Source organism: Bufo bufo, chromosome 1 (assembly GCF_905171765.1).
Source record: "Bufo bufo chromosome 1, aBufBuf1.1, whole genome shotgun sequence".
NCBI lineage: Eukaryota > Metazoa > Chordata > Amphibia > Anura > Bufonidae > Bufo > Bufo bufo.
Window position 1 is genome coordinate 737,045,956 of NC_053389.1, and position 26,604 is coordinate 737,072,559.

The 26,604-nt window shown below is 46.6% G+C and overlaps 1 protein-coding gene across 6 annotated transcripts in view; it reads left to right on the forward strand.

Annotated features, from left to right (window-relative positions):
* The window catches only part of TACR1 (tachykinin receptor 1), a 283,222-nt gene that overhangs the window by 152,140 nt on the left and 104,478 nt on the right, over nt 1-26,604 (forward strand). For all 6 annotated transcript variants that reach the window (XM_040414409.1, XM_040414410.1, XM_040414404.1 and 3 more), the window contains exon 2: nt 22,523-22,720. In XM_040414409.1, the coding sequence (XP_040270343.1) occupies nt 22,523-22,720 (198 nt within the window). The remainder of the gene's footprint in view (nt 1-22,522; nt 22,721-26,604) is intronic.

The following is a 26,604-nucleotide window of genomic DNA, read 5'->3' on the forward strand; positions in this document are numbered from 1 at the left end:
ATTGCTCATAATTTCTGAGATTATACAGTCACCAGTCTTATCGTGAAATCTTTAGAATTCAGTTACAACAGTTTTTTTTCTGCAGGATGTCTATATACGTTTATATGACAATCGCAACATTTGAGATGATATTGCCTTGACAAGATGTCAAGTGGTTAAACTACACAAAGCCATTAAACTCTACTAAGAGTCCTGGGTTGGATCCAGGCCTTCTGACCTCACCGTTCACAGAACTAATTTTCTGTTATCAGTTGTCATTTAGGTTTTTGGAGCCCTAGGATGTTTCACCTACAAATTCTAGATTAAGTTATGAGTCTGAATATACTATATTTTTCAGACCAAAAGAACCAAATACACTTTGTATGCTAACATATGGTATCACCATATGGCACTATATTATGGAGTTATTTTTTTTTCTGAGAATTTCTCCATAGTACAACATCTGAACATGACACCATTTTGGTGCTTAGAGGAGTATGTAGGTACCGTAGGGCCTCACAGGCTTGGTGTCCACCATATTACAGCTGTGTACTATTTAGAGGTTATACAGAGCCGTAATACCATTTCTTGCATGAGGCCTTCAACTCCGAAAAGGTGCCTTCTACTTTATTAAAAGTATTTATGTTTAGTTCCTTTCACTTGCACCTTAGGGTTGGCATCCACTCTGTTGTTGTATGAGTTGTTTTATGTCCAGAATGTTTTAAATCTTCGTTGATAGAGAGTATATTAGACTCCAGTGCATCTTAAGAAACTTCAAGGAAAGTTGGGGTACGACCACCAGTCAGATTTCTGCATGCAGATTTGGAAGGGGAGTCGTCATTTATAATTACTCTCCTTTTATGATCCACTCTTGATTTTGGCTTCCAAATCTGCATGCCGGAACCTGACTGTGTGGGCATACCCTGTAAACCTTGGCTTTTATTCATTCTTGGAAACAGGTCAATCTGTTGCCCTAGCACTTAATTTAAACACCCTGTCCAATGGCAATCAGGCTTCATGCCTTACCAGCCATATCTATGACTCCAAGAACCAATATGTGCTCCCTTGGGCTGATATGTTGTATACTTTAAGCTCTGTGACTAAATTTGTATTTCAAACCTGCTGCCATTATAGAGTATACCTACATAGGGAGGATGAAGGTTATGGGCCCTAAAACCTCCACATGCCTCTTTATAATCACTATTTTTGTAAGATATTGTCCTGTAAGTGCTTCTGGTTCCTGGTTCCTTCACTATGTCATGAGAATACATTTGTCATCAAGTTTCTCTTTAGACGTAAAATGAGGCCCAGTCCACAGTAAAGTAAAAGAGCACACTTTGATTTAGTGGTACGGGTTTATGTACTAATTATGTATTTCACCCCATAGAGACTAATGTTAACATGCTGGATATGTTGGTGCCTGACATTAAAACAGATAGGAATAGCTTTTGTGTTAAAGGGGTTGTCCGGGTTCAGAGCTGAACCCGGACATACCTTTCTTTTCACTCCGGCAGCCCCCCAGATGTTGGCATCGGAGCATCTGATGCTCCGATGCGCTCCCTTGCCCTGCGCTAGATCGCGCAGGGCAAGGTCTCTTTGGTTTCAATAACACACTGCAGTGTGTTCGGTGACGTCACCGGCTCTGATGGGCGGGCTTTAGCGCTGCCCTAGCCATTTTACTGGCTAGGGCAGCGCTATATCCCGCCCATCAGTGCCGGTGACGTCACCAGGGTTCCTGGCAGCCCCATGGAGAGCCCCGGTATGTCACCGGATCTCCAAAAAATGCCTTTGCCCTGCACAATTTAACGCAGGGCAAAGGAGAGCATCGGCGCATGAACTGCTCCGATGCTCATGTCACGGGGGCTGACGGGGGGGAAATGGCGGGATGTCCAGGTTCAGCTCTGAACCCGGACAGCCCCTTTAACTACTGGGAGAGCTAACACTGCAGTCTCCATTATTTCTCCATCTTACAATACCGGCGAGTAATGATTCTGATAAATTTTACATTAGCCCCTATAGAGGACAAAATGTATAACTCTCATACTTACAATAAAATATAACGGTAATAGAGACTGAACCTTTATTATTTCGTTTTATTACATTCTGCTACCTAAATATAATAGATTATGTACAAAGACTTGTATTATTTGTTTAGTGGGAGGTAGACCGCCTAGTGATTATTGTATGAATGTAGGTTTTTGCAGGTTCTTCCACGTTCCTTCTGCTTCCAGACACTTTTCAACACCTCTTTGTGGAACAAAATATGAGTCTCCTCTCTCTGGTGACTCGTTCTCTCTAGAGAAGTGCTAATCCTATATGTGAATTCTCTCATTCTGTGTGAAATATAAGCTTTCCAGTACTATTAGTAGTAAGTCTCACCTCCTAAATGTCACATATGATCTTAAGATTCCAACAGTGTTTTTTTAAACAATGACTATAACTGTAACAGAAGTGTCAATTCCACTTGGTGATGTGCACCAAAGTAGGTAATCCACACATTGGCCCCTGTGATATCCAAAGAGCAAAATCATCCTAATGGCATTTGTACATGGGTGACAAGAGGATTTAAAGAATATCACCCTCATCATGGTCTCAGTCCTGAGCCAGCTTTACGCCCATACTAGGATAGCCAGGGTGGTTGCTGCTGTTATGGTGGCCCTAGATTATTATCTATTGGAATCCATAATGATGTTTAACCAACTTGGTGGCATGGACTAGTTCCTCACTACATACCTAAACTAAATGCATCCTATTCAAACATGTTACAGCAAAGTTCCCCAGGGCTATGACCATACCATGTACTGCCTAAAAAAAGCATGGCATGAGCACAGTGCAGTTACCACCAAGAAACATGGGGTAGAATTGTTCATTAATCCTGTACATCACAATAAAATCATATACAGCACAATACAATAAATGTATTATGCTTAATAGCAATTTATAATATAAAATATTCTCTCTAAGCTACAATCATGATGGGTAGAACCAGATCAGTTGAGTCTGAATATACTATGTGTACATTTGTATGTAGATTTACTTTGGAAGCAGTATCATCTCTTTCATGATTTAGCTTTTATGGAATAACATCAACTAATCTAAATTCATAGTGAAGGTTTAGGACACACCTTAGGATTACAACAAGAGCTTTTCATGCCATAGATGTCCACCTTTTTGGAAAATATAGAGATAGTGAGCAGCCTTACCTTATCACAGAGAAAAGGTCACGGACGTACCGAGACCGGTGGCAGGGGATCTGTGAGACTGGCAACACGTGGTTTGATCTGACATTTTTTCCTTTTGGATCAAATGATGTCTGTGTTGTTTCTTGTGCTTGCCACAACTTCTTTCCCCAGGTGTGGATATTGTGGTCATTTAACCTTCTCTATTTATTGTTGTGCCCTTAAATACCTTTAGTTTCTGTGCTTCTTTGCCGTGTATAGTGAATGTCCTGTGCGGTTGCTTCCAGAATACTAATCCATTGGTTTTGCTAGAGTGCATCCTGGCATTTGTGGTTTCATGGTCTTGTTGTCTATGCTGCAGTTACATTCATTGTGGCTTCAGCTTTGTGTCTGCTTTTCCCTTTTGTTTTGTTGGACTTAGCAGTTCAGTCACTTTATTCCTCTTACTTTCACTCAGCACTGTCTATCTGTATGCCATTGCCATCTGCTATTTTCACCATTGCTGGACTCCTTCTCCCTCATCCATTTCCATCCTCATCCAGCTTTCTGTCATTCATATATCTTTCCTTGCGACCATCTGGTTGTTAAGTAATTCTGCTCAAGTCCTAGAGGTATATGAATATTGAGCAACTTATTCCGACTTGGGAAAAGTGACAAATGAAAACGTCAAGTTCTGTAGTCATGTAAACAGTCATGTAAACAGCCACAATTCTTGGTGATTCACGAGTCATGTATGTTCACAGCAACAATGCTCCAAAGTGTTAATGGGCTATTAGTGAGCAAATTCAAGGGTCAAGCTGGTCAATGTACTACTGTATTAATAAAGAGGTATTCTGTTTTCCAATTTCAGATTGGTGTAGGCACAAGTCTCTGCACCCCCAATGATCAGCTGTTTCAAAGGGCTCCAGTGCTAGTGTGAGAGCAACACTCTGACTGCACACTGTCTACATTGCAATGGTGGTACAGAGTAATTACAGCTGTTTGTCCCATGTGAATGGGAGAGGAAGCTGTAATTACCCGCCACCATCACTACAATGTAGATGGTGCCAGTAAACACTGAAGAGAATGCAGCTCTCGCACTAGCGCAGGAGCCCCTTCAAACAGCTGATCGTCGGGGGGTACAGAGAGTTGTACCTTCACCAATATGAAACAGTTCATCAATTACAAGAAACCTGAATACCTCTTTAAGGCCTAGTTCACACGAACGTATGGCTTTTATAGTTTTTTGCGGTCTGTTTTTCACGGATTCGTTGTTCCGTTTTTGAGCTCCGTTGTGTTTTCGTTTCCGTTCTTTTTTTCCGTTCCGTTTTTCCGTATGGCATATACAGTATACAGTAATTACATAGAAAAAAATTGGGCTGGGCATAACATTTTCAATAGATGGTTCTGCAAAAACGGAACGGATACGGAAGACATACGGATGCAGTTCCGTATGTGTTCCATTTGGAGCCACGGAACGTGATTTGCAGGCAATAATAGGACATGTTCTATCTTGTAACGGAACGGAAAAACGGAAATACGGGAACGGAATGCATACGGAGTACATTCCGTTTTTCATGCGGAACCATTGAAATGAATGGTTCCGTATACGGACCGCAAAAAAAACGGCCTGTACACTCGCAAAAAAAAACTTTTGTGTGAACTAGGCCTAAGTCAGAGACTGTTTGCACTCACTGATGGAGGCAGTGTAGATGGTTATCTTGGAAACACGTGTAACATCCGTTTGATATCTCTCCACTATGCAATGTTCAATCGGTTATGGTGAATGTCAGAATTCTCCGTGGTCATGCACATGCTTCCTGAGCCTACATTGTTAGTAGAGCAGTTGTAATGCAAGAACCACCCTGTAGTACTTAAATGTTATCTTCATGACTTGACATTTGGCTCATCTACATCATTGTTGACCAGTTATGTATAATCTGGTAACTGTATCCGTATATCTGATAATCAGCCACACGGTCTTCAGCTGACGATACTTGGACTTTACAGTGAGCAGGTCACAGGAACAATGCTTTCTGACCCTAAAGAGATTTATTTTTCAAGTAAACTCAAGAGCTTGTTGACAGCTTCACGGTCCTCCCCTTCATTTTTCTGCTCCGTCCTCGGTTAAACACATACTGTAGCTAAACTCATCCCTTTAATGATTGCTATCAGGTCTTTGACTTCAAATGGATTTTTATGTCTCCTCTGCCCTAGTGTAATTGAAGAGTCTAGATTGAAAAGGCAATTGCTGGCAAATGAACGATTGAATAAAAAAATAAGATAAGGATATAAGTAAAAAAAATTATAGGATTTGTTCTACCGTTAAAGGCTTGTTCACATCACCGTTATGGATTCCGTTTTAGTTTTCCGTTATAACATGGTTATAACAGAAAATAACGGAATCCAAAAGACGGAAGCCTTTAAGAGGCATTCCGTTTTGATCCGTCATAATAGAAGTCTATGGGAATCATAACGGATCCGTCTGATTGCTGTGTGTAAATGCAGTCCTCATCTCTGCTGACAGGCAGTTATTGGGACTGTCTGGTTTGTTCCTCATAATCGCCTACACTTTCTTCCATGTAAAAGGACCTTTAGGCCCCTTGCAGACGAGCTTGTCCGGATGCGTTGCAGATGCGTTCAGTGAAAACGTAGCAATTTTGCAAACAGAGCCATTCAGTTTTGTTTGCGATCGCGTTCAGTTGTTCAGTTTTTATCGCGTGGGCGCAATGCGATTTTACTGCGTTTTGCACGCGCGTGATAAAAAAGTGAATGTTTACAAACAACATCTCCTAGCAACCATCCGTGAAAATCGCATCACATCCGAACTTGCTTGCGGATGTGATGCGATTTTCACGCAGCCCCATTCACTTCTAGGGGCCAGCGTTGCGTGAAAATCGCAGAATATAGTACACGCTGCGATTTTCACGCAACGCAAAAAGTGATTTAAATAAATGGGTCGGATTCCGTGCGGGCGCAATGCGTTTTTCATCACGCATTGCACCAGCGTGGAATTCTCGCCCGTGCGAAACACTAAACCTTTAAATGGGTCTGTTTATGAGCGTCGGTTTTCACGTATCACTTTTGCATTGCGTGAAAATGGCAGCGTGTACTATATTCTGCGATTTTCAAGCAACGCTGGCCCCATAGAAGTGAATGGGGTTGTGTGAAAATCACATCGCATCCGCAAGCAAGTGCGGATGCGATGTGATTTTCACGGATGGTTGCTAGGAGATGTTGTTTGTAAACACTCAATTTTTTATCATGCGCCTGCAAAACGTAGTAATTTGCAATGCACTCGCGCGATAAAAACTGAACAACTGAACGCGATCGCAAACAAAACTGAATGACTTAGTGTCCTTAGTGTTATCTAATAAATTGGAGTAAAGCCAGCTGAGACCTTCCTACAATTGTATCCAGCCTAATCAATCTACTGTCATGACCGGCGTGCCGATCACATACGTGACGCAAAGGGAGGGAAATGGGAAGGCCCTGTCCAAGGGAGAGGGAAAGGTGGTGACCCCTAACTCACCTTGAGGCTGGCACCTGACTGCCCTGACGTCCCTAGACGGGTTCCTCACCTGTACGCCGATCACGTGCCTAAATCCTGGCTTTCCCTAAGATGAGCCCTACGTAGTGAACGGGGCGGTGGGAACACTAGTCCGCACCACTAACACTAAAGGGAAACACCAAGGAGAGGACAGACAATACAGACAAACATATAATCCCAGGTGGGCGACAACAGCAGACAACAAAAGCCCAACAGGGATCCGGAGGGTAACACTCTGGTACGACAACCAGGGAACACAGCTACACAGCTCCAGTGGGTCAGTATAGAAGTCCAGGCAGGAAGCTCTATATCTGGCAACCAGAGAAGTGGGAGATGGGAATATAAGGAGGTTGGGAGTGCTGGACAAGAAACAGCTGAGGAGAAGGAGCTACGGATCCCTGAGTGAGCCAAAAGGGATTGCAAGGCAAACCCAGAAAGCTACCATTAAGAAACAGCACTATCTTTAGACATAGAGCGCGCAGCCACCCGCTGCGACTTCCTGACCTCGGGTATAACTGAGTCAGACGTGGCTCTTGACACCCTCGTGACATCTACCTAATAAGGAACGAACATACTGAATTTGCAACCAGTACAGTTGCATAGTGGACCAGTAAGCAATAGAAGGAAGGGGGGCACTGTCACTTTAAAAACTGTTTATCATTGTGTATTAGATTTCGTGTATGGGAATTTGTGAATTTCGTGAATTTTATGGCTCACAATTACTGGTGGGAGCAGTGGTGTGCCTTCCAAGGAGACACCTAAGGGGTCTGGGGGAGGGACGCCAGAACTCTTCTTTTTGTTCCCGACTTGAAAAAACACTACGTTTTCCTGCAACCACCAATGCACTCCGACTGTTTGTGTATTTTATATTTTTTGCTTCAATATACCGGATTCCATGTATATAGACCAATCGAAATATTATTATGGTCTCTAATTCCAACACTACTTGAGACTTGACATTTTCTGTGATTTTAGTCTACTTTTTTCTGCAGTTTAACTAAGCTGTCCAGCCTGCATATGTTGTATTTTTAACCTTTTGCAATAGAAAATCTATATTTACCCCCCCCCTCCCCATGGACATAATTCATTGTTAAGCAGGACAATGACATTTTCTGCTTCCTTTTCTGTCATCTGTCAGAAAAAGTCGGCTTTCTTTCCCTTTCAGGGTTTTTGTTTGCGAGTCCTTTCAGCACGATTTCGGAGCGAGCTCTAGGCTGTAACGTCCTCCTCACCGCTCGTTTAACCAGCTCGTGAGTCCACGGAGCCCAATGTTAGCCTAGCTCTGTCGGTGCTTATTAATGGACGTGTTGTTCCAAGCTTTCTGAAAGAGTTTTGTTTAATCCAATTTACATAATTACTCACCTATAATTGAGATGATGGGTATGAACGTCTTGTTTTGAATTTTAATGACGATCACATCCTATAATCAGTCGCGTATAACAGTCAGCAGCTAATATGCAATAACAAAGTCCTTTATATCGTCACGTAAAGGTTCGTGTCATTCATTTACATCTCTGACATCCATAAATAGATGTTTTCTGCTTTTGTTGATTCTGGTTATTAGCAGAACGTCGTTGTGTTATATGTGTGTATCAGAGCTTATGAATAAATATTTTCCATGCTTTTTACACCCCTTTAAGGACCAGCTATTTTCTTTCCAGTTTTTGCCTCTCTATGTTTAAGGAACCCAAACGTTTTAGTTTTTTTTTCATTGACCTGACCTAGTTCCATGCAAGAGAAATTGCATTTTGTGTGCGTGTGTTGGGGTGGGTGTCTTTTGAGAGTACATACAAATTATTTCATAATTTACATTATTGTGTTGCAAAAATAGAAAAAGCAACTTTCGTCATTGCCTTTTTTTTTTACTTTTTTGTTTACACTGTACATATTTCACGTGGAATAACCGGTTAAGGCTACTTTCACACTAGCGTTAGGCTTCTCCGGCAGGCTGTTCTGGCAGGGCTGACGGCAGAGGCTTAGGCCTATTGCACACGACCGTATGTCTTTTTCAGTGTTTTGCGGTCCGTTTTCATGGATCCGTTGTTCCGTTTTTCCATTCCGTTTTTCCGTTCCGTTTTTCCGTTCCGTTTTTCCGTATGGCATATACAGTATACAGTAATTACATAGATAAAATTGGGCTGGGCATAACATTTTCAATAGATGGTTCAGCAAAAAACGGAACGGAAACGGAAGACATACGGATGCATTTCCGTATGTGTTCTGTTTTTTTTGCGGACCCATTGACTTGAATGGAGCCACGGAACGTGATTTGCGGGCAATAATAGGACATGTTCTATGTTAAAACGGAACGGAAAAATGAAAATACGGAAACGGAATGCATACGGAGTACATTCCGTTTTTTTTGCGGAACCATTGAAATGAATGGTTCCGTATACGGACTGTATACGGAACGCAAAAAACGGCCAGTAAACGGGAAAAAAAAACGGCCATGTGCAGGAGGCCTTACCCAGTGTCTGATTAAATCACTGGGAGCCAATCAGAAGAGAAGTCCGCTTTGAACATGCTGTGGTCAAAGTCTGTGGCAATTGAAGGGTTAACAGGTGAGATTGTAACTAACTGTTCTAGCTATTACAGCAGCCTTTTGCCCTACAGCCAGGTTTGAATGTAGCTCCAGTTTATTCGTAGAGCAGGAGAACACACAGGAGCACCCTCTAAAACAACGATAATAAAAGACAGTGTGTGGTCCTTAAAGACTTAAAATTATTTTTTAGATAAGGCCTCATGCACACGACCGTTTTTTTTTGCGGTCCGCAAAAACGGGGTCCGTAGGTCCGTGATCCGTGTCCGTTTTTTCTTCCGTGGGTCTTCCTTGATTTTTGGAGGATCCACGGACATGAAGAAAAAAGTTGTTTTGGTGTCCGCCTGGCCGTGCGGAGCCAAACGGATCCATCCTGACTTACAATGCAAGTCAATGGACGGATCCGTTTGACGTTGACACAATATGGTGCAATTGCAAACGGATCCGTCCCCCATTGACTTTCAATGTAAAGTCAGGAGTCCCTATTATACCATCGGATCGGAGTTTTCTCCAATCCGATAGTATATTTTAACTTGAAGCGTCCCCATCACCATGGGAACGCCTCTATGTTAGAATATACCATCGGATTTGAGTTAGATCGTGAAACTCAGATCCGACAGTATATTCTAACACAGAGGCGTTCCCATAGTGATGGGGACGCTTCAAGTTAGAATTAGAATATCCTACGAACTGTGTACATGACTGCCCCCTGCTGCCTGGCAGCACCCGATCTCTTACAGGGGGCTGTGATCCGCACAATTAACCCCTCAGGTGCCGCACCTGAGGGGTTAATTGTGCATATCATAGCCCCCTGTAAGAGATCAGGTGCTGCCAGGCAGGAGGGGGCACACCCCCTCCCTCCCCAGTTTTAAATTCATTGGTGGCCAGTGCGGCCCCCCCTCCCTCCCCTGTATTACTGTACATTCATTGGTGGCCAGTGCGGCCCCCCCTCCCTCCCCTGTATTACTGTACATTCATTGGTGGTCAGTGGGCCCCCCTCCCTCCCCTGTATTACTGTACATTCATTGGTGGCCAGTGGGCCCCCCCTCGCTCCCCCTCCTAATTAAAATTCCCCCCTCCCCCCCATCATTGGTGGCAGCGGAGAGTTCCGATCGGAGTCCCAGTTCAATCGCTGGGACTCCGATCGGTAACCATGGCAACCAGAATGCTACTGCAGTCCTGGTTGCCATGGTTACTTAGCAATTTTAGAAGCATTATACTTACCTTCGCTGTCTGTGACCGGCCGGGCACTCCTCCTACTGGTAAGTGAAAGGTCTGTGCGGCGCATTGCTTATAGCACAGACCTGTCACTTACCAGTAGGAGGAGCGCCCGGCCGGTCACAGACATCGCAGGTAAGTATAATGCTTCTAAAAACTGCTAAGTAACCATGGCAACCAGGACTGCAGTAGCGTCCAGGTTGCCATGGTTACCGATCGGAGCCCCAGCGATTAAACTGGGACTCCGATCGGAACTCTCCGCTGCCACCAATGATGGGGGGGGGATTTTAATTAGGAGGGGGAGGGAGGGGGGGGCCGCACTGGCCACCAATGAATTTAAAACTGGGGAGGGAGGGGGTGTGCCCCCTCCTGCCTGGCAGCACCTGATCTCTTACAGGGGGCTATGATACGCAGAATTAACCCCTCAGGTCCGGCACCTGAGGGGTTAATTGTGCGGATCACAGCCCCCTGTAAGAGATCGGGTGCTGCCAGGCAGCAGGGGGCAGTCATGTACACAGTTCGTAGTATATTCTAACTTGAAGCGTCCCCATCACTATGGGAACGCCTCTGTGTTAGAATATACTGTCGGATCTGAGTTTTCACGAAGTGAAAACTCAGCTCTGAAAAAGCTTTTCCGTCTGTGTGAAAGTAGCCTACGGCCACGGATCACGGACGTGGATGCCAATCTTGTGTGCATCCATGTTTTTTCACGGACCCATTGAAAAAATAGAGGTCAGACATCCATGCCCACTCCTTGCTTGTGAATAGCGGAAGTTGACTGAAAAGGCGATGACCATGTTGCAGCTGGTATTCCACTACTGCCCTCTGCTGCTCACAAAGCCTGGCCAACATGTGGAACATCGAGTTCCAGCGCGTGCTCACGTCGCACAACAGCCGAAGCTGTTGATGATTTGCGGAAATGTGCAAACACGCAGCGCACCTTCACCGGTAGCTCAGGCAAATTGGGGTAGGTTTTGAGAAACCGCTGAACCACAAAGTTTAAGACTAGCGTTGAGCGAACAGTTCGAGCATAGTTCGGGTCCGTACCGAATTTTGGGGTGTTCGTGACACGGACCCGAACCCGAACTTTTTCGTAAAAGTTCGGGTTCGGGTTCGTCGTTTGGCATGTATTTTGGCGCATTTTGAAAGGCTGCAAAGCAGCCAATCAACATGCATCATACTACTTGCCCTAAGATGCCATCGCAGCCATGCCTACTATTGGCAAGGCTGTGATTGGCCAAGTGCAGCATGTGACTCAGCCTCTTTATAAGCTTGTGCGCACGTCGGGACGTGCTCACTCCCGATGTGAATAGAACAGGGATAGACGCAGCTGATGCTAGGGCGAGAATAGGCAGGGATAATTGAATAACTGGAAGCAAATTTCTCTCCTCCACCTGTGATTCATCTGAACAACTGCAGCTGAGCTGCTTTTTTGATAGGGATTGGCTATTTTTAGAGTGGCCAGAGTGATTTTTCCATCCACATGTACCTGGGCTGACCGCCGGCCGCCATTTTGCGACTTGTAGTGCTGCAGCAGAAGCTGCCACAGTGTGCATTCCAAAGCTCCAAACAAGTCAGACATCTACACCTGGGATTCAGACCAATAGCGATTTAGCAGCACAGTCCAAGGCTATTTTTTTTAAAGGTTGTGCAGACCATTTTGTGGCACATGTTACTGGGCTGATAGGCGGCGGCCATCTTGGGACTAGTGCTGCAGCACAATCTCTCCCAACGTCCATTAATCACTTGTAATAGTGGTCTGTGCCATAGAAATCCTACATCAGGGACTTGGGTGTGCTTGTGTCACCCCTACTAATACCAGTCCACCTGTAATCCATACAGTGAAAAGCCATAAAGTATTCCAGTGAGGGAATTTTTTTTTTATTTAAAAAAGGCCAAGTTAGTTTATCTGGCGTTCAATATACTAGATACAGTTAGGCCTGCGTTTCATACATCTGGAATTAGCAAACTAATGTGCTGGGGTTGGGAAAACATATATGTACCCATACTAGAATCTGTCAAAGAAAGCGGTACTCACATATAACAGTCATTCCATCTGTAATCCATACAGTCAAAAGACAGAAAGTATTCCAGTGAGGGAATTTTTTTTATTTAAAAAAGGCCAAGTTAGTTTATCTGGCGTTCAATATACTAGATACAGTTAGGCCTGCGTTTCATACATCTGGAATTAGCAAACTAATGTGCTGGGGTTGGGAAAACATATATGTACCCATACTAGAATCTGTCAAAGAAAGCGGTACTCACATATAACAGTCATTCCATCTGTAATCCATACAGTCAAAAGACTGAAAGTATTCCAGTGAGGGAATTTTTTTTATTTAAAAAAGGCCAAGTTAGTTTATCTGGCGTTCAATATACTAGATACAGTTAGGCCTGCGTTTCATACATCTGGAATTAGCAAACTAATGTGCTGGGGTTGGGAAAACATATATGTACCCATACTAGAATCTGTCAAAGAAAGCGGTACTCACATATAACAGTCATTCCATCTGTAATCCATACAGTCAAAAGACTGAAAGTATTCCAGTGAGGGGATTTTTTTTTTATTTAAAAAAGGCCAAGTTAGTTTATCTGGCGTTCAATATACTAGATACAGTTAGGCCTGTGTTTCATACATCTGGAATTAGCAAACTAATGTGCTGGGGTTGGGAAAACATATATGTACCCATACTAGAATCTGTCAAAGAAAGCGGTACTCACATATAACAGTCATTCCATCTGTAATCCATACAGTCAAAAGACTGAAAGTATTCCAGTGAGGGAATTTTTTTTATTTAAAAAAGGCCAAGTTAGTTTATCTGGCGTTCAATATACTAGATACAGTTAGGCCTGCGTTTCATACATCTGGAATTAGCAAACTAATGTGCTGGGGTTGGGAAAACATATATGTACCCATACTAGAATCTGTCAAAGAAAGCGGTACTCACATATAACAGTCATTCCATCTGTAATCCATACAGTCAAAAGACTGAAAGTATTCCAGTGAGGGGATTTTTTTTATTTAAAAAAGGCCAAGTTAGTTTATCTGGCGTTCAATATACTAGATACAGTTAGGCCTGCGTTTCATACATCTGGAATTAGCAAACTAATGTGCTGGGGTTGGGAAAACATATATGTACCCATACTAGAATCTGTCAAAGAAAGCGGTACTCACATATAACAGTCATTCCATCTGTAATCCATACAGTCAAAAGACTGAAAGTATTCCAGTGAGGGGATTTTGCTTATAAAAAATAATATATTTCATTGTGGTGCGAGTTGAATCGCAACAATGAAGAAAAATACTATTAAGGGACGAGGACGCGGTCGTGGTGGTGTCCGTGGAGCCTCTGTTGCTGGTAGAGGACGTGGCCGTTCGGCCCCAGGCGCACACAGTAGGGAACGAACTCCCTCAACTAGCCGGCAGAATGTACCGCAATATCTCGTGGGGCCCAATGACGCTCTTAGGATGGTAAGGCCTGAGCAGGTACAGGCATTAATCGATTGGGTGGCCGACAGTGCTTCCAGCACGTTCACCACATGGTCTTCCACCCAGTCTTCTGCGGAAAGCGCACAGGTGGCACCTGAAAACCAAGCCCATCAGTCTGTCACATCACCCCCAAGCATATCAGGGAAACGGTCTGAGCCACAAGTTATGCAGCAGTCTCTTCTTCTGTTTGAAGACTCTGCTTCCAGGGTTTCCCAGGGGCGTCCACCTAGCCCTTCCCCAGTGGAGGAAGACATACCATGCACTGACGCACAACCACTTATGTCTCCAGATGAAGAGGACATGGGAATACCACCACAGCAGAGTCACCGACTCTCTGATGATGACGAAACACAGGTGCCCACTGCCGCGTCTTTTTGCAGTGTGCAGACTGAACAGGAGGAGGTCAGGGAGGGAGACTGGGTGGAAGACGATGCAGAGGACGATGAGGTCTTAGACCCCACATGGACTGAAGGTCGTGGCGATGACTTTCACAGTTCAGAGGAAGAGGTAGTGGTGAGACCGAGACAACAGCGAAGCCAAAGAGGGAGCAGGGGGCCAAAGCAGACGAGCCGCCGCCCCCAGAGTTCGCCTGCTACTGGACATCGCCAACAGGGACCCAGCCCCACAAAGGCAGCTTCAAAGAGTTCCCTGGCATGGCACTTCTTTAAACAATGTCCTACCGACAAGACCCGAGTGACTTGCACGCTCTGCCATCAGAGCCTGAGGCGAGGCATTAACGTTCTGAACCTCAGCACAACCTGCATGACCAGGCATCTACATGCAAAGCATGAACTGCAGTGGGGTACACACCTTAAAAACCAGGCACTCGCTGAGGCTCCCCCTGCTCCCTCTACCGCTGCTGCCTCGGCTTCCGCCTCGAGAGGAATGTTGCCACCTGCCGAGCAGCAAACAGAGGATGTGCCACCGACACCACCACCACCGCCACCGTCAACTAGCGTCTCCACTATATCACACAGCAGCGTTCAGCTCTCAATATCTCAAACCTTAGAGAGGAAGCGCAAATTCCCCCCGAGTCACCCTCGAGCCCTTGGCCTGAACGCCAGCATTTCTAAACTGCTGGCCTTTGAAATGCTGTCATTCCGGCTGGTGGACACAGACAGCTTCAAACAGCTGATGGCCATGGCTGTCCCGCAGTATGTGGTTCCCAGCCGCCACTACTTCTCCAAGACAGCCGTGCCTTCCCTGCACATGCAAGTGTCCGATAAAATCAAGTGTGCACTGCGCAACGCCATTTGTGGCAAGGTCCACCTAACCACAGATACGTGGACCAGTAAGCACGGCCAGGGACGCTATATCTCACTAACTGCACACTGGATGAATGTAGTGGCGGCTGGGCCCCCGGCGGACAGTTCCTTGGCGCACGTCCTTCCGCCCCCTAGGATCGCAGGGCATCATTCTCTGCCTCCTGTAGCCTCCTCCTCCTACTCGGCTTCCTCCTCCACTGCTTCCACCAGCTCATCCGGTCAGCCACACACCTTCACCACCAACTTCAGCACAGCCCGGGGTAAACGTCAGCAGGCCATTCTGAAACTCATATGTTTGGGGGACAGGCCCCACACCGCACAGGAGTTGTGGCGGGGTATTGAACAACAGACCGACGAGTGGTTTCTGCCGATGGGCCTCAAGCCAGGCCTGGTGGTATGCGATAATGGGCGAAATCTCGTGGCAGCTCTGGGACTAGCCGGTTTGACGCACATCCCTTGCCTGGCGCATGTGCTGAACTTGGTGGTGCAGAGGTTCATTCACCACTACCCCAACATGTCAGAGCTGCTGCATAAAGTGCGGGCCGTCTGTGCGCGCTTCCGCCGTTCACATCCTGCCGCTGCTCGCCTGTCTGCGCTACAGCGGAACTTCGGCCTTCCCGCTCACCGCCTCATATGCGACGTGCCCACCCGGTGGAACTCCACCTTGCACATGCTGGAGAGACTGTGCGAGCAGCAGCAGGCCATAGTGGAGTTTCAGCTGCAGCACGCTCACGTCAGTCGTACTGCCGAACAGCACCACTTCACCACCAATGATTGGGCCTCCATGCGAGACCTGTGTGCCCTGCTGCGCTGTTTCGAGTACTCCACCAACATGGCCAGTGGCGATGACACTGTTATCAGCGTTACAATACCACTTCTATGTCTCCTTGAGAAAACACTTAGGGCAATGATGTTAGAGGAGGTGGCCCAGGTGGAGGAGGAGGAGGAGGATGAGGGCTCGTTTCTAACACTTTCGGGCCAGTCTGTTCGAAGTGGCTCAGAGGGAGGTTTGTTTAAGCAGCAGAGGACAGGTTCACAAGTCGCCAGACAAGGCACTGTACTGGAGGACGGGGAGGAGGAGGAGGTGGAGGGGGACGAGGATGACGCAAGTTCACAGCGGGGTGGCAGCCCAGGCCCATCACTGGTGCGTGGCTGGGGGGATACGGTGGACGATGACGATACGCCTCCCACAGAGGACAGCTTGTCCTTACCCATGGGTAGCCTGGCCCACATGAGCGAATATATGCTCCAATGCCTGCGCAACGACAGCAGAGTTGCCCACGTTTTAACGTGTGCAGACTACTGGGTGGCCACCCTGCTGGATCCCCGGTATAAAGACAATGTGCCCACTTTAATTCCTGAACTGGAGCGCGACCGTAAGATGCGCGAGTACAAGCGCACGCTGATAGAGGCGCTCTTGAGAGCATTCCCACATGTCACAGGGGAACAGGTGGAAGGTGAAGGCAGAGGAGTGGCAAGAGGTCGCCAACGCAGCTGTGTCATGGCCAGCTCATCTGAGGGCAGGGTTAGCATGGCAGAAATTTGGAAAAGTTTTGTCTCCACGCCACAGCTATCTGCACCGACACCTGATACGGAACGTGTTAGCAGGAGGCAGCATTTCACTAACATGGTTGAACAGTATGTCTGCACACCCCTCCACATCCTGACGGATGGTTCGGCCCCATTCAACTACTGGGTTTCGAAATTGTCCACGTGGCCAGAGTTAGCATGTTATGCCTTGGAGGTGCTTTCCTGCCCGGCGGCCAGCGTTTTATCTGAACGCGTATTCAGCACGGCAGGGGGCGTCATTACTGACAAGCGCAGCCGCCTGTCCACAGCCAACGTGGACAAGCTGACCTTCATAAAGATGAACCAGGCATGGATCCCACAGGACCTGTCCCTCCCTTGTGCAGAGTAGTCCTTATTAACTGCCTAAAACATGTCTTGTTGTGCTATGGGCCACTTCTTTATTTGATACAAATTTTATGAAACCCACAGTTGAATGAAACTCTTCTCTGTCTGGGCGCCGGGGCCTAACCAGATGAAAGTGGCCGGTTAAACTAACGGGTGACATGAAGCCATAACCTCTGCCATGCTACCTCTGTCTTCTGTCTGGGTGCTGAGGCCTAAGTCAAATAAAGCGGTCTTCTGCTGTGCTGGGGGATATGAAGCTAATCTCTGACCTCTCTCCTCTGTCTGGGTCCAAAGGCCTAAATCACTGAAAGAGGCCTTCTCCTGTGGTGTGTGATATGATGCCAGAATATGTGCTGTGGGGCCTCTCTCCTCTTCCTGGGTGCAGGGGTCAAATAAACTAAATTGTGGCCTACTCCTGTGGTGGTTGATATGATGCCTGATTCTCTGATGTGGAACCTCTCTCCTCTGTTTGGGTGAAGGGGTCAAAGTAACTAAATGGTGGCTTCTCCTGTGGTGGCTGATATGATGCCAGAATATGTGCTGTGGTGCCTCTCTCCTCTTCCTGGGTGCGGGGGTCAAAGTAACTCAATGGTGGCTTCTCCTGTGGTGGCTGATATGATGCCAGAATATGTTCTGTGGTGCCTCTCTCCTCTTCCTGGGTGCGGGGGTCAAAGTAACTCAATGGTGGCTTCTCCTGTGGTGGCTGATATGATGCCAGAATATGTGCTGTGGTGCCTCTCTCCTCTTCCTGGGTGCAGGGGTCAAAGTAACTAAATGGTGGCTTCTCCTGTGGTGGTTGATATGATGCCTGATTCTCTGCTGTGAAACCTCTCTCCTCCATCTGGGTGTAGGGGTCAAAGTCTTTCAAAGTCGCCTTCTCCTGTGCTGATTGATATAAAGCTGATGGTTGTGCCATCTGACATGGTTGCCAGGGTCTGATTCAATGGGGGCCTACTCCTGTGGTGGGTGATCTAAATGCCTGATTCTCTGCTGTGAAACCTCTCTCCTCCGTCTGGGTGTAGGGGTCAAAGTCTTTCAAAGTCGCCTTCTCCTGTGCTGATTGATATGAAGCTGATGGTTGTGCCATCTGACATGGTTGCCGGGGTCCCATTAAATTGGGGCCTACTCCTGTGGTGGGTGATCTAAATGCCTGATTCTCTGCTTTGAAACCTCTCTCCTCCGTCCGGGTGTAGGGGTCAAAGTCTGTCAAAGTCGCCTTCTCCTGTGCTGATTGATATAAAGCTTATGCTTGTGCCATCTGACATGGTTGCCGGGGTCTGATTCAATGGTGGCCTACTCCTGTGGTGGGTGATCTAAATGCCTGATTCTCTGCTGTGTAACCTCTCTCCTCCGTCTGGGTGTAGGGGTCAAAGTAACTAAATGGTGGCCTACTCCTGTGGTGGGTGATATGATGCCTGGTTCTCTGCTGTGGGACCTCTCTCCTTTGTCTGGGTGCTGTGGTCAAAATAATAGTAAGTGACCTTCTCCATTGGTGGGTGACTTGAAGCCTGATTCTGTGCTATGAGACCTCACTCCAATTAATATTGTTTAATTTTTATTTATTTTATGTTAACTCATCATTTCCCTATCTACATTTGTTTGCAGGGGATTTAACTACATTTTGCTGCCTTTTGCAGCCCTCTAGCCCTTTCCGGGTGTGTTTTACAGCCTTTTTAGTGCCCAAAAGTTCGGGTCCCCATTGACTTCTATGGGGTTCGGGTTCGGGATGAAGTTCGGGTCGAGTTCGGATCCCGAACCCGAACATTTTTCGAAAGTTCGGCCGAACTCGTCGAACCCGAACATCCAGGTGTTCGCTCAACTCTATTTAAGACGGGATGGAATGTGTGTGAGCTTGCCGAGCTCCAAAGCCACCACCAAGTTATGGCTATTATCAGACACAACCATGCCTGGTTGTAGGTTGAGTGACGAGAGCCACAGCTCAGTCTGGTCCCTTATCCCCTGCCACAGCTCTGCAGCGGCGTGCTGTTTGTCCCCTAAGTATATCAGCTTCAGCACGGCCTGTTGCTGCTTCTCCACTGCAGTGCTACACTGCTTCCAGCTACTGACTCATGACTGAATGGTGCTGGACGCGGATAATTCGGAGGTGGAAGTGGAGGAGGAGAAGTGGGGGTTGGAGCCACTTATGTAGGTGCTGGCAGAAACCCTGATCGACGCATGGCCAGCAATCCTTGGTGTCAGTAGCACCTGTTCCATCCCAGGGTACGACTCGCTCCCGGCCTCCACAACATTCACCCAGTGTGCCGTCAGGCAAATGTAGCGTCCCTGGCCGAATGCACTTGTCCATGTGTCCGTGGTGAAGTGGACCTTCCCAGTAACTGCATTGGTTAGGGCACGTGCAATGTTACGAGACACATGTTGGTGTCAGGCGGGCACGGCATACCTTGAAAAATAGTGGCGGCTGGGTACTGCATAATGTGGGATGGCCGCAGGCATCAGGCTGCGGAAGGCCTCATTGTCCACAAGCCTAAATCACAACATTTCCAGGGCCAGTAATTAGCAAAGCTGCACATTTAGTGCTATGGCCTGTGGGTGAGTGGCTGGATATTTGCGCTTGCGTTCAAATTCCTGGGGTAAGGACATTTGTACGCTGCGCTGGGACGCGGAAGTGGATGTGGTCGCTGATGGTGCTTGCGAAAGTCCAGGTGCAGGGCGGGCGGCATCCGGGCCTGCGTCTTCGACAGGGGATTGGCCAGCACGTAACACAGGGAAAGAGGAGGCAGTGGTGTGTCCCGCAGACACAGATTGTGGACCCAGGCGTTCGGCCCACCTATTACGGTGCTTTGATGCCATGTGGTGGTGAGGTTGCTAGTGTTCACGCCACTGCTCATTTTTGTATGGCACAGGTTGCAAATTACAATTCTTTTGTCGTCCACACTTTCCTCAAAAAAGCGCCAGACTGCGGAACACCTACCCCTTGGCAATGGAGATTTCCGCAAGGGTGTGCTCCGGGGAACAGTTTCGTGTTTCGTGTGGCCTGTCTTCTCCCTTTTGCCACCCCACTACCTCTTCCAGCCTGTTGCGGTGCTGCGGATCCCTGCCCCTCTTTACTGCTGTCCTCGCTCGGCTTGCCACCTTCCCAGGTTGGGTCTGTGACTTCATTGTCCCCCATCTCCTCTTCCACTTCCTCACTCTGCTCATTCTCCTGACTTGTTGACCTAACAACAACCTCAGTTATTGACAACTGTGTCTCATCCTCCTCATCCACCTTGTGAAACACTAATTGCCGTTCACTACCGTCATCTTCTTGTGACTGTGGATGCTCAAGAGTTTGGGATTAAGGGCACAAGATCTCATGTCCCTCTTCAAGCGGGCTTGTCGAGAAGCCCAAATGAAGGAATGGCACTGAAAAGAGCTCCTCGGAATATCCGAGTGTGGGATCACTTGTTGGGCAAGATTCTTCATGGTAGGAGGAAGGAGGATCAGGGTGAAGATTGGGTTGAGCAGACTCTTAGCTCCTGAGACTGGACTTGGTGGAAGACAGGGTGGTGCTTAACCGACTGGAACAATTATAGAAATGGCTGCAGCTCTCACCTCTGACTTTATATTAACCGACTGGAAGCATTATCTGCTGCAATCCAACCGACCACCTGGTCGCACTGGTCTGACTTCAATAGTGGTGTCCTGCGCCGCCCTGCAAACTGGGACATGATGCTAGGTATCGTGGATGATTGTTTTTCTTGTGCTCTAGCTGCAGGCACAGTTTCACCGCGCCCAGGGCCGCTGCCTCTGCGCGCAGCATCAGCATCACGGCCACTGCCCCGTCCCTTACTGCTCGCCTTCATCATATTAAATGTTATACCGTATATGATTGAAAGTCTGTCACACGTACAGTAGCGTAGGATTTGGAAGGATTTGGATTTGGAAGTGTATGTGTAGGATGTGGAAGCGTCACACAGGAGATATCCCGCATATAATGTCAATGCTGTCACCAGCGGCTAATAATAAAAATTACAGGGAATGTCACAGGTATTTGGGATGAGGAAACGTTCTACAGGAGAGGTACCACCGGTAATGTCACTGTACGCAGCGTCTACGCAAAAAAGTACACTGTATGTCACAGATACATTTTTGAAGCGCACACGTTACACTGGAGATGTGGCCCTGGTAATGTCACTGTCAGAAGCGGACACCGTATATTAAAAAAGTACACTGTATGTCACAGATACATTTTTGAAGCGCACACGTTACACTGGAGATGTGGCCCTGGTAATGTCACTGTCAGAAGTGGACACCGTCTACGAAAAAAGTACACTGTATGTCACAGATATATTTTTTAACCGCACACGTTACACTGGAGATGTGCCCATGGTAATGTCACTGTCCGCAGCAGACACCGACTATTGACAAAGTACACTGTACACTGTACATTGCAGATGTAGCACTGGTAATGTCACTGTCAGAAGCGGACACCGACTATTGACAAAGTACACTGTACACTGTACACTGTACATTGCAGATGTAGCACTGGTAATGTCACTGTCAGAAGCGGACACCGTTTATTGAAAAAGTACACTACTATTTACTATATTTTTGGGATGCGCACACTTTACACTGGAGATATGGCGCAGCTAATGTCACTGTCCGCAGCAGATACCATCTATGAAAAAAGTACACTGGATGTCAGATATTTTTTGGATGCGCACACTTTACACTGGAGATGTGGCGCAGCTAATGTCACTGTCTGCAGCGGCCTAACTATTGTACGCTATTTAGCACAGGTTGCGCTAAAATCACTCCCTACACTGTCTGTCCCTGACTAAGAACGAGCCGAACATGCGTCATCGGGTACTATATAGCACCCGATGATGCGCTCTCGCCAGCCAATCACTGTAATGCCACCAGCCAACATGGCTACGGCATTACAGTGAGGGCAGTACTTACCTGCACGTTTATTGGCTGCGTAGAAGCCAAGAAACGTGCGGGGCGGAGACTCGAACATTGCGCTCGAGCACATACGGTATTCGACCGAATACCACCATGTGCCGAGCATGCTCGATCAGCACTAGTGCTTACCTATATGCAAACTATGTTCTTTAATTTGTAAGTGGTTTAGTTACAGAAATGCCTGAACTCCAGTGACTACTGAGCCATGATGTAATGTTTTCTCCTTGGACTATTATTATAGACTATTATTGAAGAAGCACTTAAGGCAGTATCGCCGGATATAGATTTTAGAAAATCGCACACCTGTTGATCGCAAGAAGCAATCCTTAACAGCTACAGTAAGGTGCACACGAGCTCACAGGCTGTGAAGTATAGCTGTTCCAGATGTCCCGGCGAGCCTAGCAATCTGCTTATATTGATAGAGCATCTGCCAGCGATGCATAATGCAATGCAATGATCATGTTCCTGGCACTTCATCTTACCTATTTCTGTGTTCTTTCCCAGGTATATGGCTATTATCCATCCACTCAAGCCAAGACTTTCTGCTACTGCAACAAAAATTATCATCTGTGTCATCTGGGGTTTCTCCTTCTGCATGGCCTTCCCTCTGGGCTATTATGCAGATGTGGACTATATGCAAGGCCGTGATGTGTGCTACTTGGACTGGCCAGGCTATGAATTGAATCGAAAGTATGAAAAAATGTGAGTGTGAAAATTTTTTCAAATATTATATTTTTTTACCTCCAAATGTATTTTTCAGCATTCGTATTGAATATTACTGTAGTCCAAAATTATATAAAATACAATAAATAGGCAATATTACAACCATCAAGATGAGGCAATACAGTCTAATGCAGCGTGGTTATGTAATGTGTATTCATTGCTCACCTGCTCATTCTTGGGATGGATTCATTTGCTCTGCTGAACATTATGTAAAGCGGTGAGCAGATGGTAATTGTTGGCTTGGATCGCCAGCAAAAGACGATGGCCTATGGCACTGAGGAATTGGCTGCATATTACTCAAAAATATACAGAAAATCGCCATGGGGAAGACCTAGATCAGTTTTAGCCAAACTAATTAATTCTAGGGAGGAAGGATCAGATGTGGCTTATGCCTCTACCAAAATGAAACACCATAAAAGTAGTCCTTTCTCGTGAATAGGCATAAAACATGCAATACACATAGACAACAGTAAATTATACTTAAGGAGGACCTGTCACCTCTCTTGACGTGTCTATATTAGTAACCACTTGCTTTCCCTATGTAATAAAAATTCTGGAGCATCTACTCTTCTGACTCTGTGCTGTGCTCTTCCCTTAGTTGAGTTGGGGGGGGGGGGGGGTCCTGCACTGATTGCATAGTGTCAGACTGTGCAGGGACACACCCTCAACTCAACTGGTAATACCGACAGGGCCGGTGTCAGCACCCATGGCCCACTGCTCCTAGGGGTCCCACTAAGGTCTATGCGGACTAAATTCCCTGGTGCTACTGAAGATGGCTGTATCGGGAATCCCCCAGTGTTACTGAACGGTCAGGACTCTAGTTCCCGGCTCTGACTCCATATATGGCTATGTCCAGTCAGTGCTATGAGTTTTTTTAGCCATAATATATGTACAGCAGGTTAACATGAAGCTCTATAGCCCAGTGGTTAAGGTTCTTGACTTTTATGTAGAAGGCTGTGCGTTCGAATCCCAGCAGGATAATTTCAAAAATCGAGGCTAAGGCTACTTTCACACTTGTGGCAGTGTGATCCGGTGGGCAGTTCCGTCGTCGGAACTGCCTGACGGATCTGCCGATCTGGATGTGACTGAAAGCATCCGTCTTGTATCTTTTTTCACATGAAGGACAGATCCAGCATTCCGGTATCTTGAATGCCGAATCCAGCACTAATACATTCCTATGGGGAAAAATCCAACATTCAGGCAAGTCTTCAGGTTTTTTCGCCGGAGATAAAGCCGTAGCATGCTGCAGTTTTCTCGTTTGCCTTATCAGTCAAAATGACTGAACTGAAGACATCCTGATGGATCCTGAGCGGATTACTCTCCATTCAGAATGCATGGGGATATACCTGATCAGTTCTTTTCCGGTATCAGCAGCATGCAGCATCCATTATTGTTTGTTTGGTGCACTTTTCCCCGCGCTTGACTCCTGAGGAACTGCTGGCTTATGTTGGCTTATGTCCAGCAGAGAAACACGTCGAGCAGGACGCGAGTTAGGGAATCAGTTTATCTGTAGCCAGCCTCAAAGGAGGGTATAGAGATTGTTAATGGCACCTCTTTGTATAGCACACCTCAAAGCCGGGACCCCCGTGAGCCGTATGTTAGGCTCAGGGGATTACTGAATGCTAATAGCAGTGGTGCTATATCTCAATAAGGCGACCTGACATCCCACCCTCCAACAATGGGGGACAGTGTCTCGATATATATCACTGAGCTATAGCAGCCATAACTGTATGCTGCACAGTATCTATAGCTGGGTGAAAGGCCCCATCTAGATATATTCACTTTCGGCAGCTAGCCACATTTTAATTAGTAATAACTAATAAAGTTTTTTTGTTTTAATTTTATACCTGAGCTCTAAAGATTTCTAATAGTTAATTTGTCCTCAAGACTATAGATGCAAACCTTTATGTGACACACTGAGTTAATTATTATTTTTAACCCCTCAATGGCAATTTTATTTAGCAAACACAGTTCATAAGGCAAGGGGGGCTATGGTGGCACTGGTATACTATTGTGCCAGCACCACCATAGCCCCCCACTCCCCATGAGCTGTGCCTGTGTGCTGCTTATAGTGGACAGTGCCCTCAGACAATGAATGGGGCCAATCGGAAGCGTTTTTTTTCCCGGTATTGAGACCCTATGACGGATCTCAATACCGGAAAATATAAATGCAAGTGTGAAAGTAGCCTAATACATACCCCGCTCCCCGGCACCTGGGTCGCTCCTAATGCCGACACGGCTGCAACTGCTGGGGGTATGGCAGGGGAGGAGCCAGGGCAGGTGGTGGGATGGGCCAGTGGTGGTTAGTGGGCAGAGTTAGTGGGGCCCCATTCAGATTCTTGCTTTGGGGCCCAATGATTTTGATGTACGCCCCTGGATCTATGCATTTGCTGATAGTTTCATTTTTCTGCTTAAGCGTAACCTATGTGTCTTAACCACTACAGGACCGCCGTACGCAGGATTGCGTCTTTGCAGCGGCCCTGTTATTCCGAGTGGACGCGCCGGCGCTTCATCTCGCGAGACGCGAGATTTCCTGTGAACGCGCGCACACAGGCGCTGCCGCGTTCACAGGAACTGCAGGTAATCGAGTGGATCTGCAGCCTGCCAGCGGCGATCATTCGCTGGCAGGCTGTAGATCCGATTTTTTTAACCCCTTAAAGGTATATTAGACGCTGTTTTGATAACAGCGTCTAATATACCTGCTACCTGGTCCTCTGTTAGTCCCTTTTGCTTGGATCGACCACCAGAGGACACAGGCAGCTCTGTAAAGTAGCACCAAACACCACTACACTACACCCCCCCGTCACTTATTAACCCCTGATCACCCCATATAGACTCCCTGATCACCCCCCTGTCACTGATCACCCCCCTGTAAGGCTCCATTCAGACGTCCGTATGTGTTTTGCGGATCCGCGGATCCACAAAACACATACGGACATCTGAATGGAGCCTGACAGGGGGGTGATCAATGACAGGGGGGTGATCACCCCATATTAGACTCCCTGATCACCCCCCTGTCATTGATCACCCCCCTGTAAGGCTCCATTCAGACGTCCGTATGTGTTTTGCGGATCCTATAGAGTTCTATAGGCTCTACAAAAAACGCAGTGTTCGCCCGATCAGGCCTGATCTTGTGCACACACTTGCGTTCAGTCCGCCCCACCGCAGTGACAGAATTTTTTTTTTTTATGATCACTGCAAAAACACAGTAAAATCGCTGCGGCGCTATAAAAAGATCACTTTTGAGGGGCATGGCGAGTTCATAGAAGATTTTTTTTTTTGTCACAAGTTAGCGGAAATTGTTTCTTTTTTTTTTTTCTTACACAGTCTCATATTCCACTAATTTGTGACAAAAAATAAAATCTCACATGAACTCGCCATACCCCTCACGGAATCCAAATGCGTAAAAATTTTTAGACATTTATATTCCAGACTTCTTCTCACGTTTTAGGGCCCCTAAAATGCCAGGGCAGTATAAATACCCCACAAGTGACCCCATTTCGGAAAGAAGACACCCCAAGGTATTCGCTGAGGGGCATATTGAGTCCATGAAATATTGAACTTTTTGTCACAAGTTAGCGGAAAGGGAGACTTTGTGAGAAAAAAAAAAAAAAAAAAATTTCCGTTAACTTGTGACAAAAAAAAAAACTTCGATGAACTCGCCATGCCCCTCACGGAATACCTTGGGGTGTCTTCTTTCCAAAATGTAGTCACTTGTGGGGTAGTTATACTGCCCTGGCATTCTAGGGGCCCAAATGTGTGGTAAGTAGTTTGAAATCAAAATCTGTAAAAAATGTCCTGTGAAATCCGAAAGGTGCTCTTTGGAATGTGGGCCCCTTTGCCCACCTAGGCTGCAAAAAAGT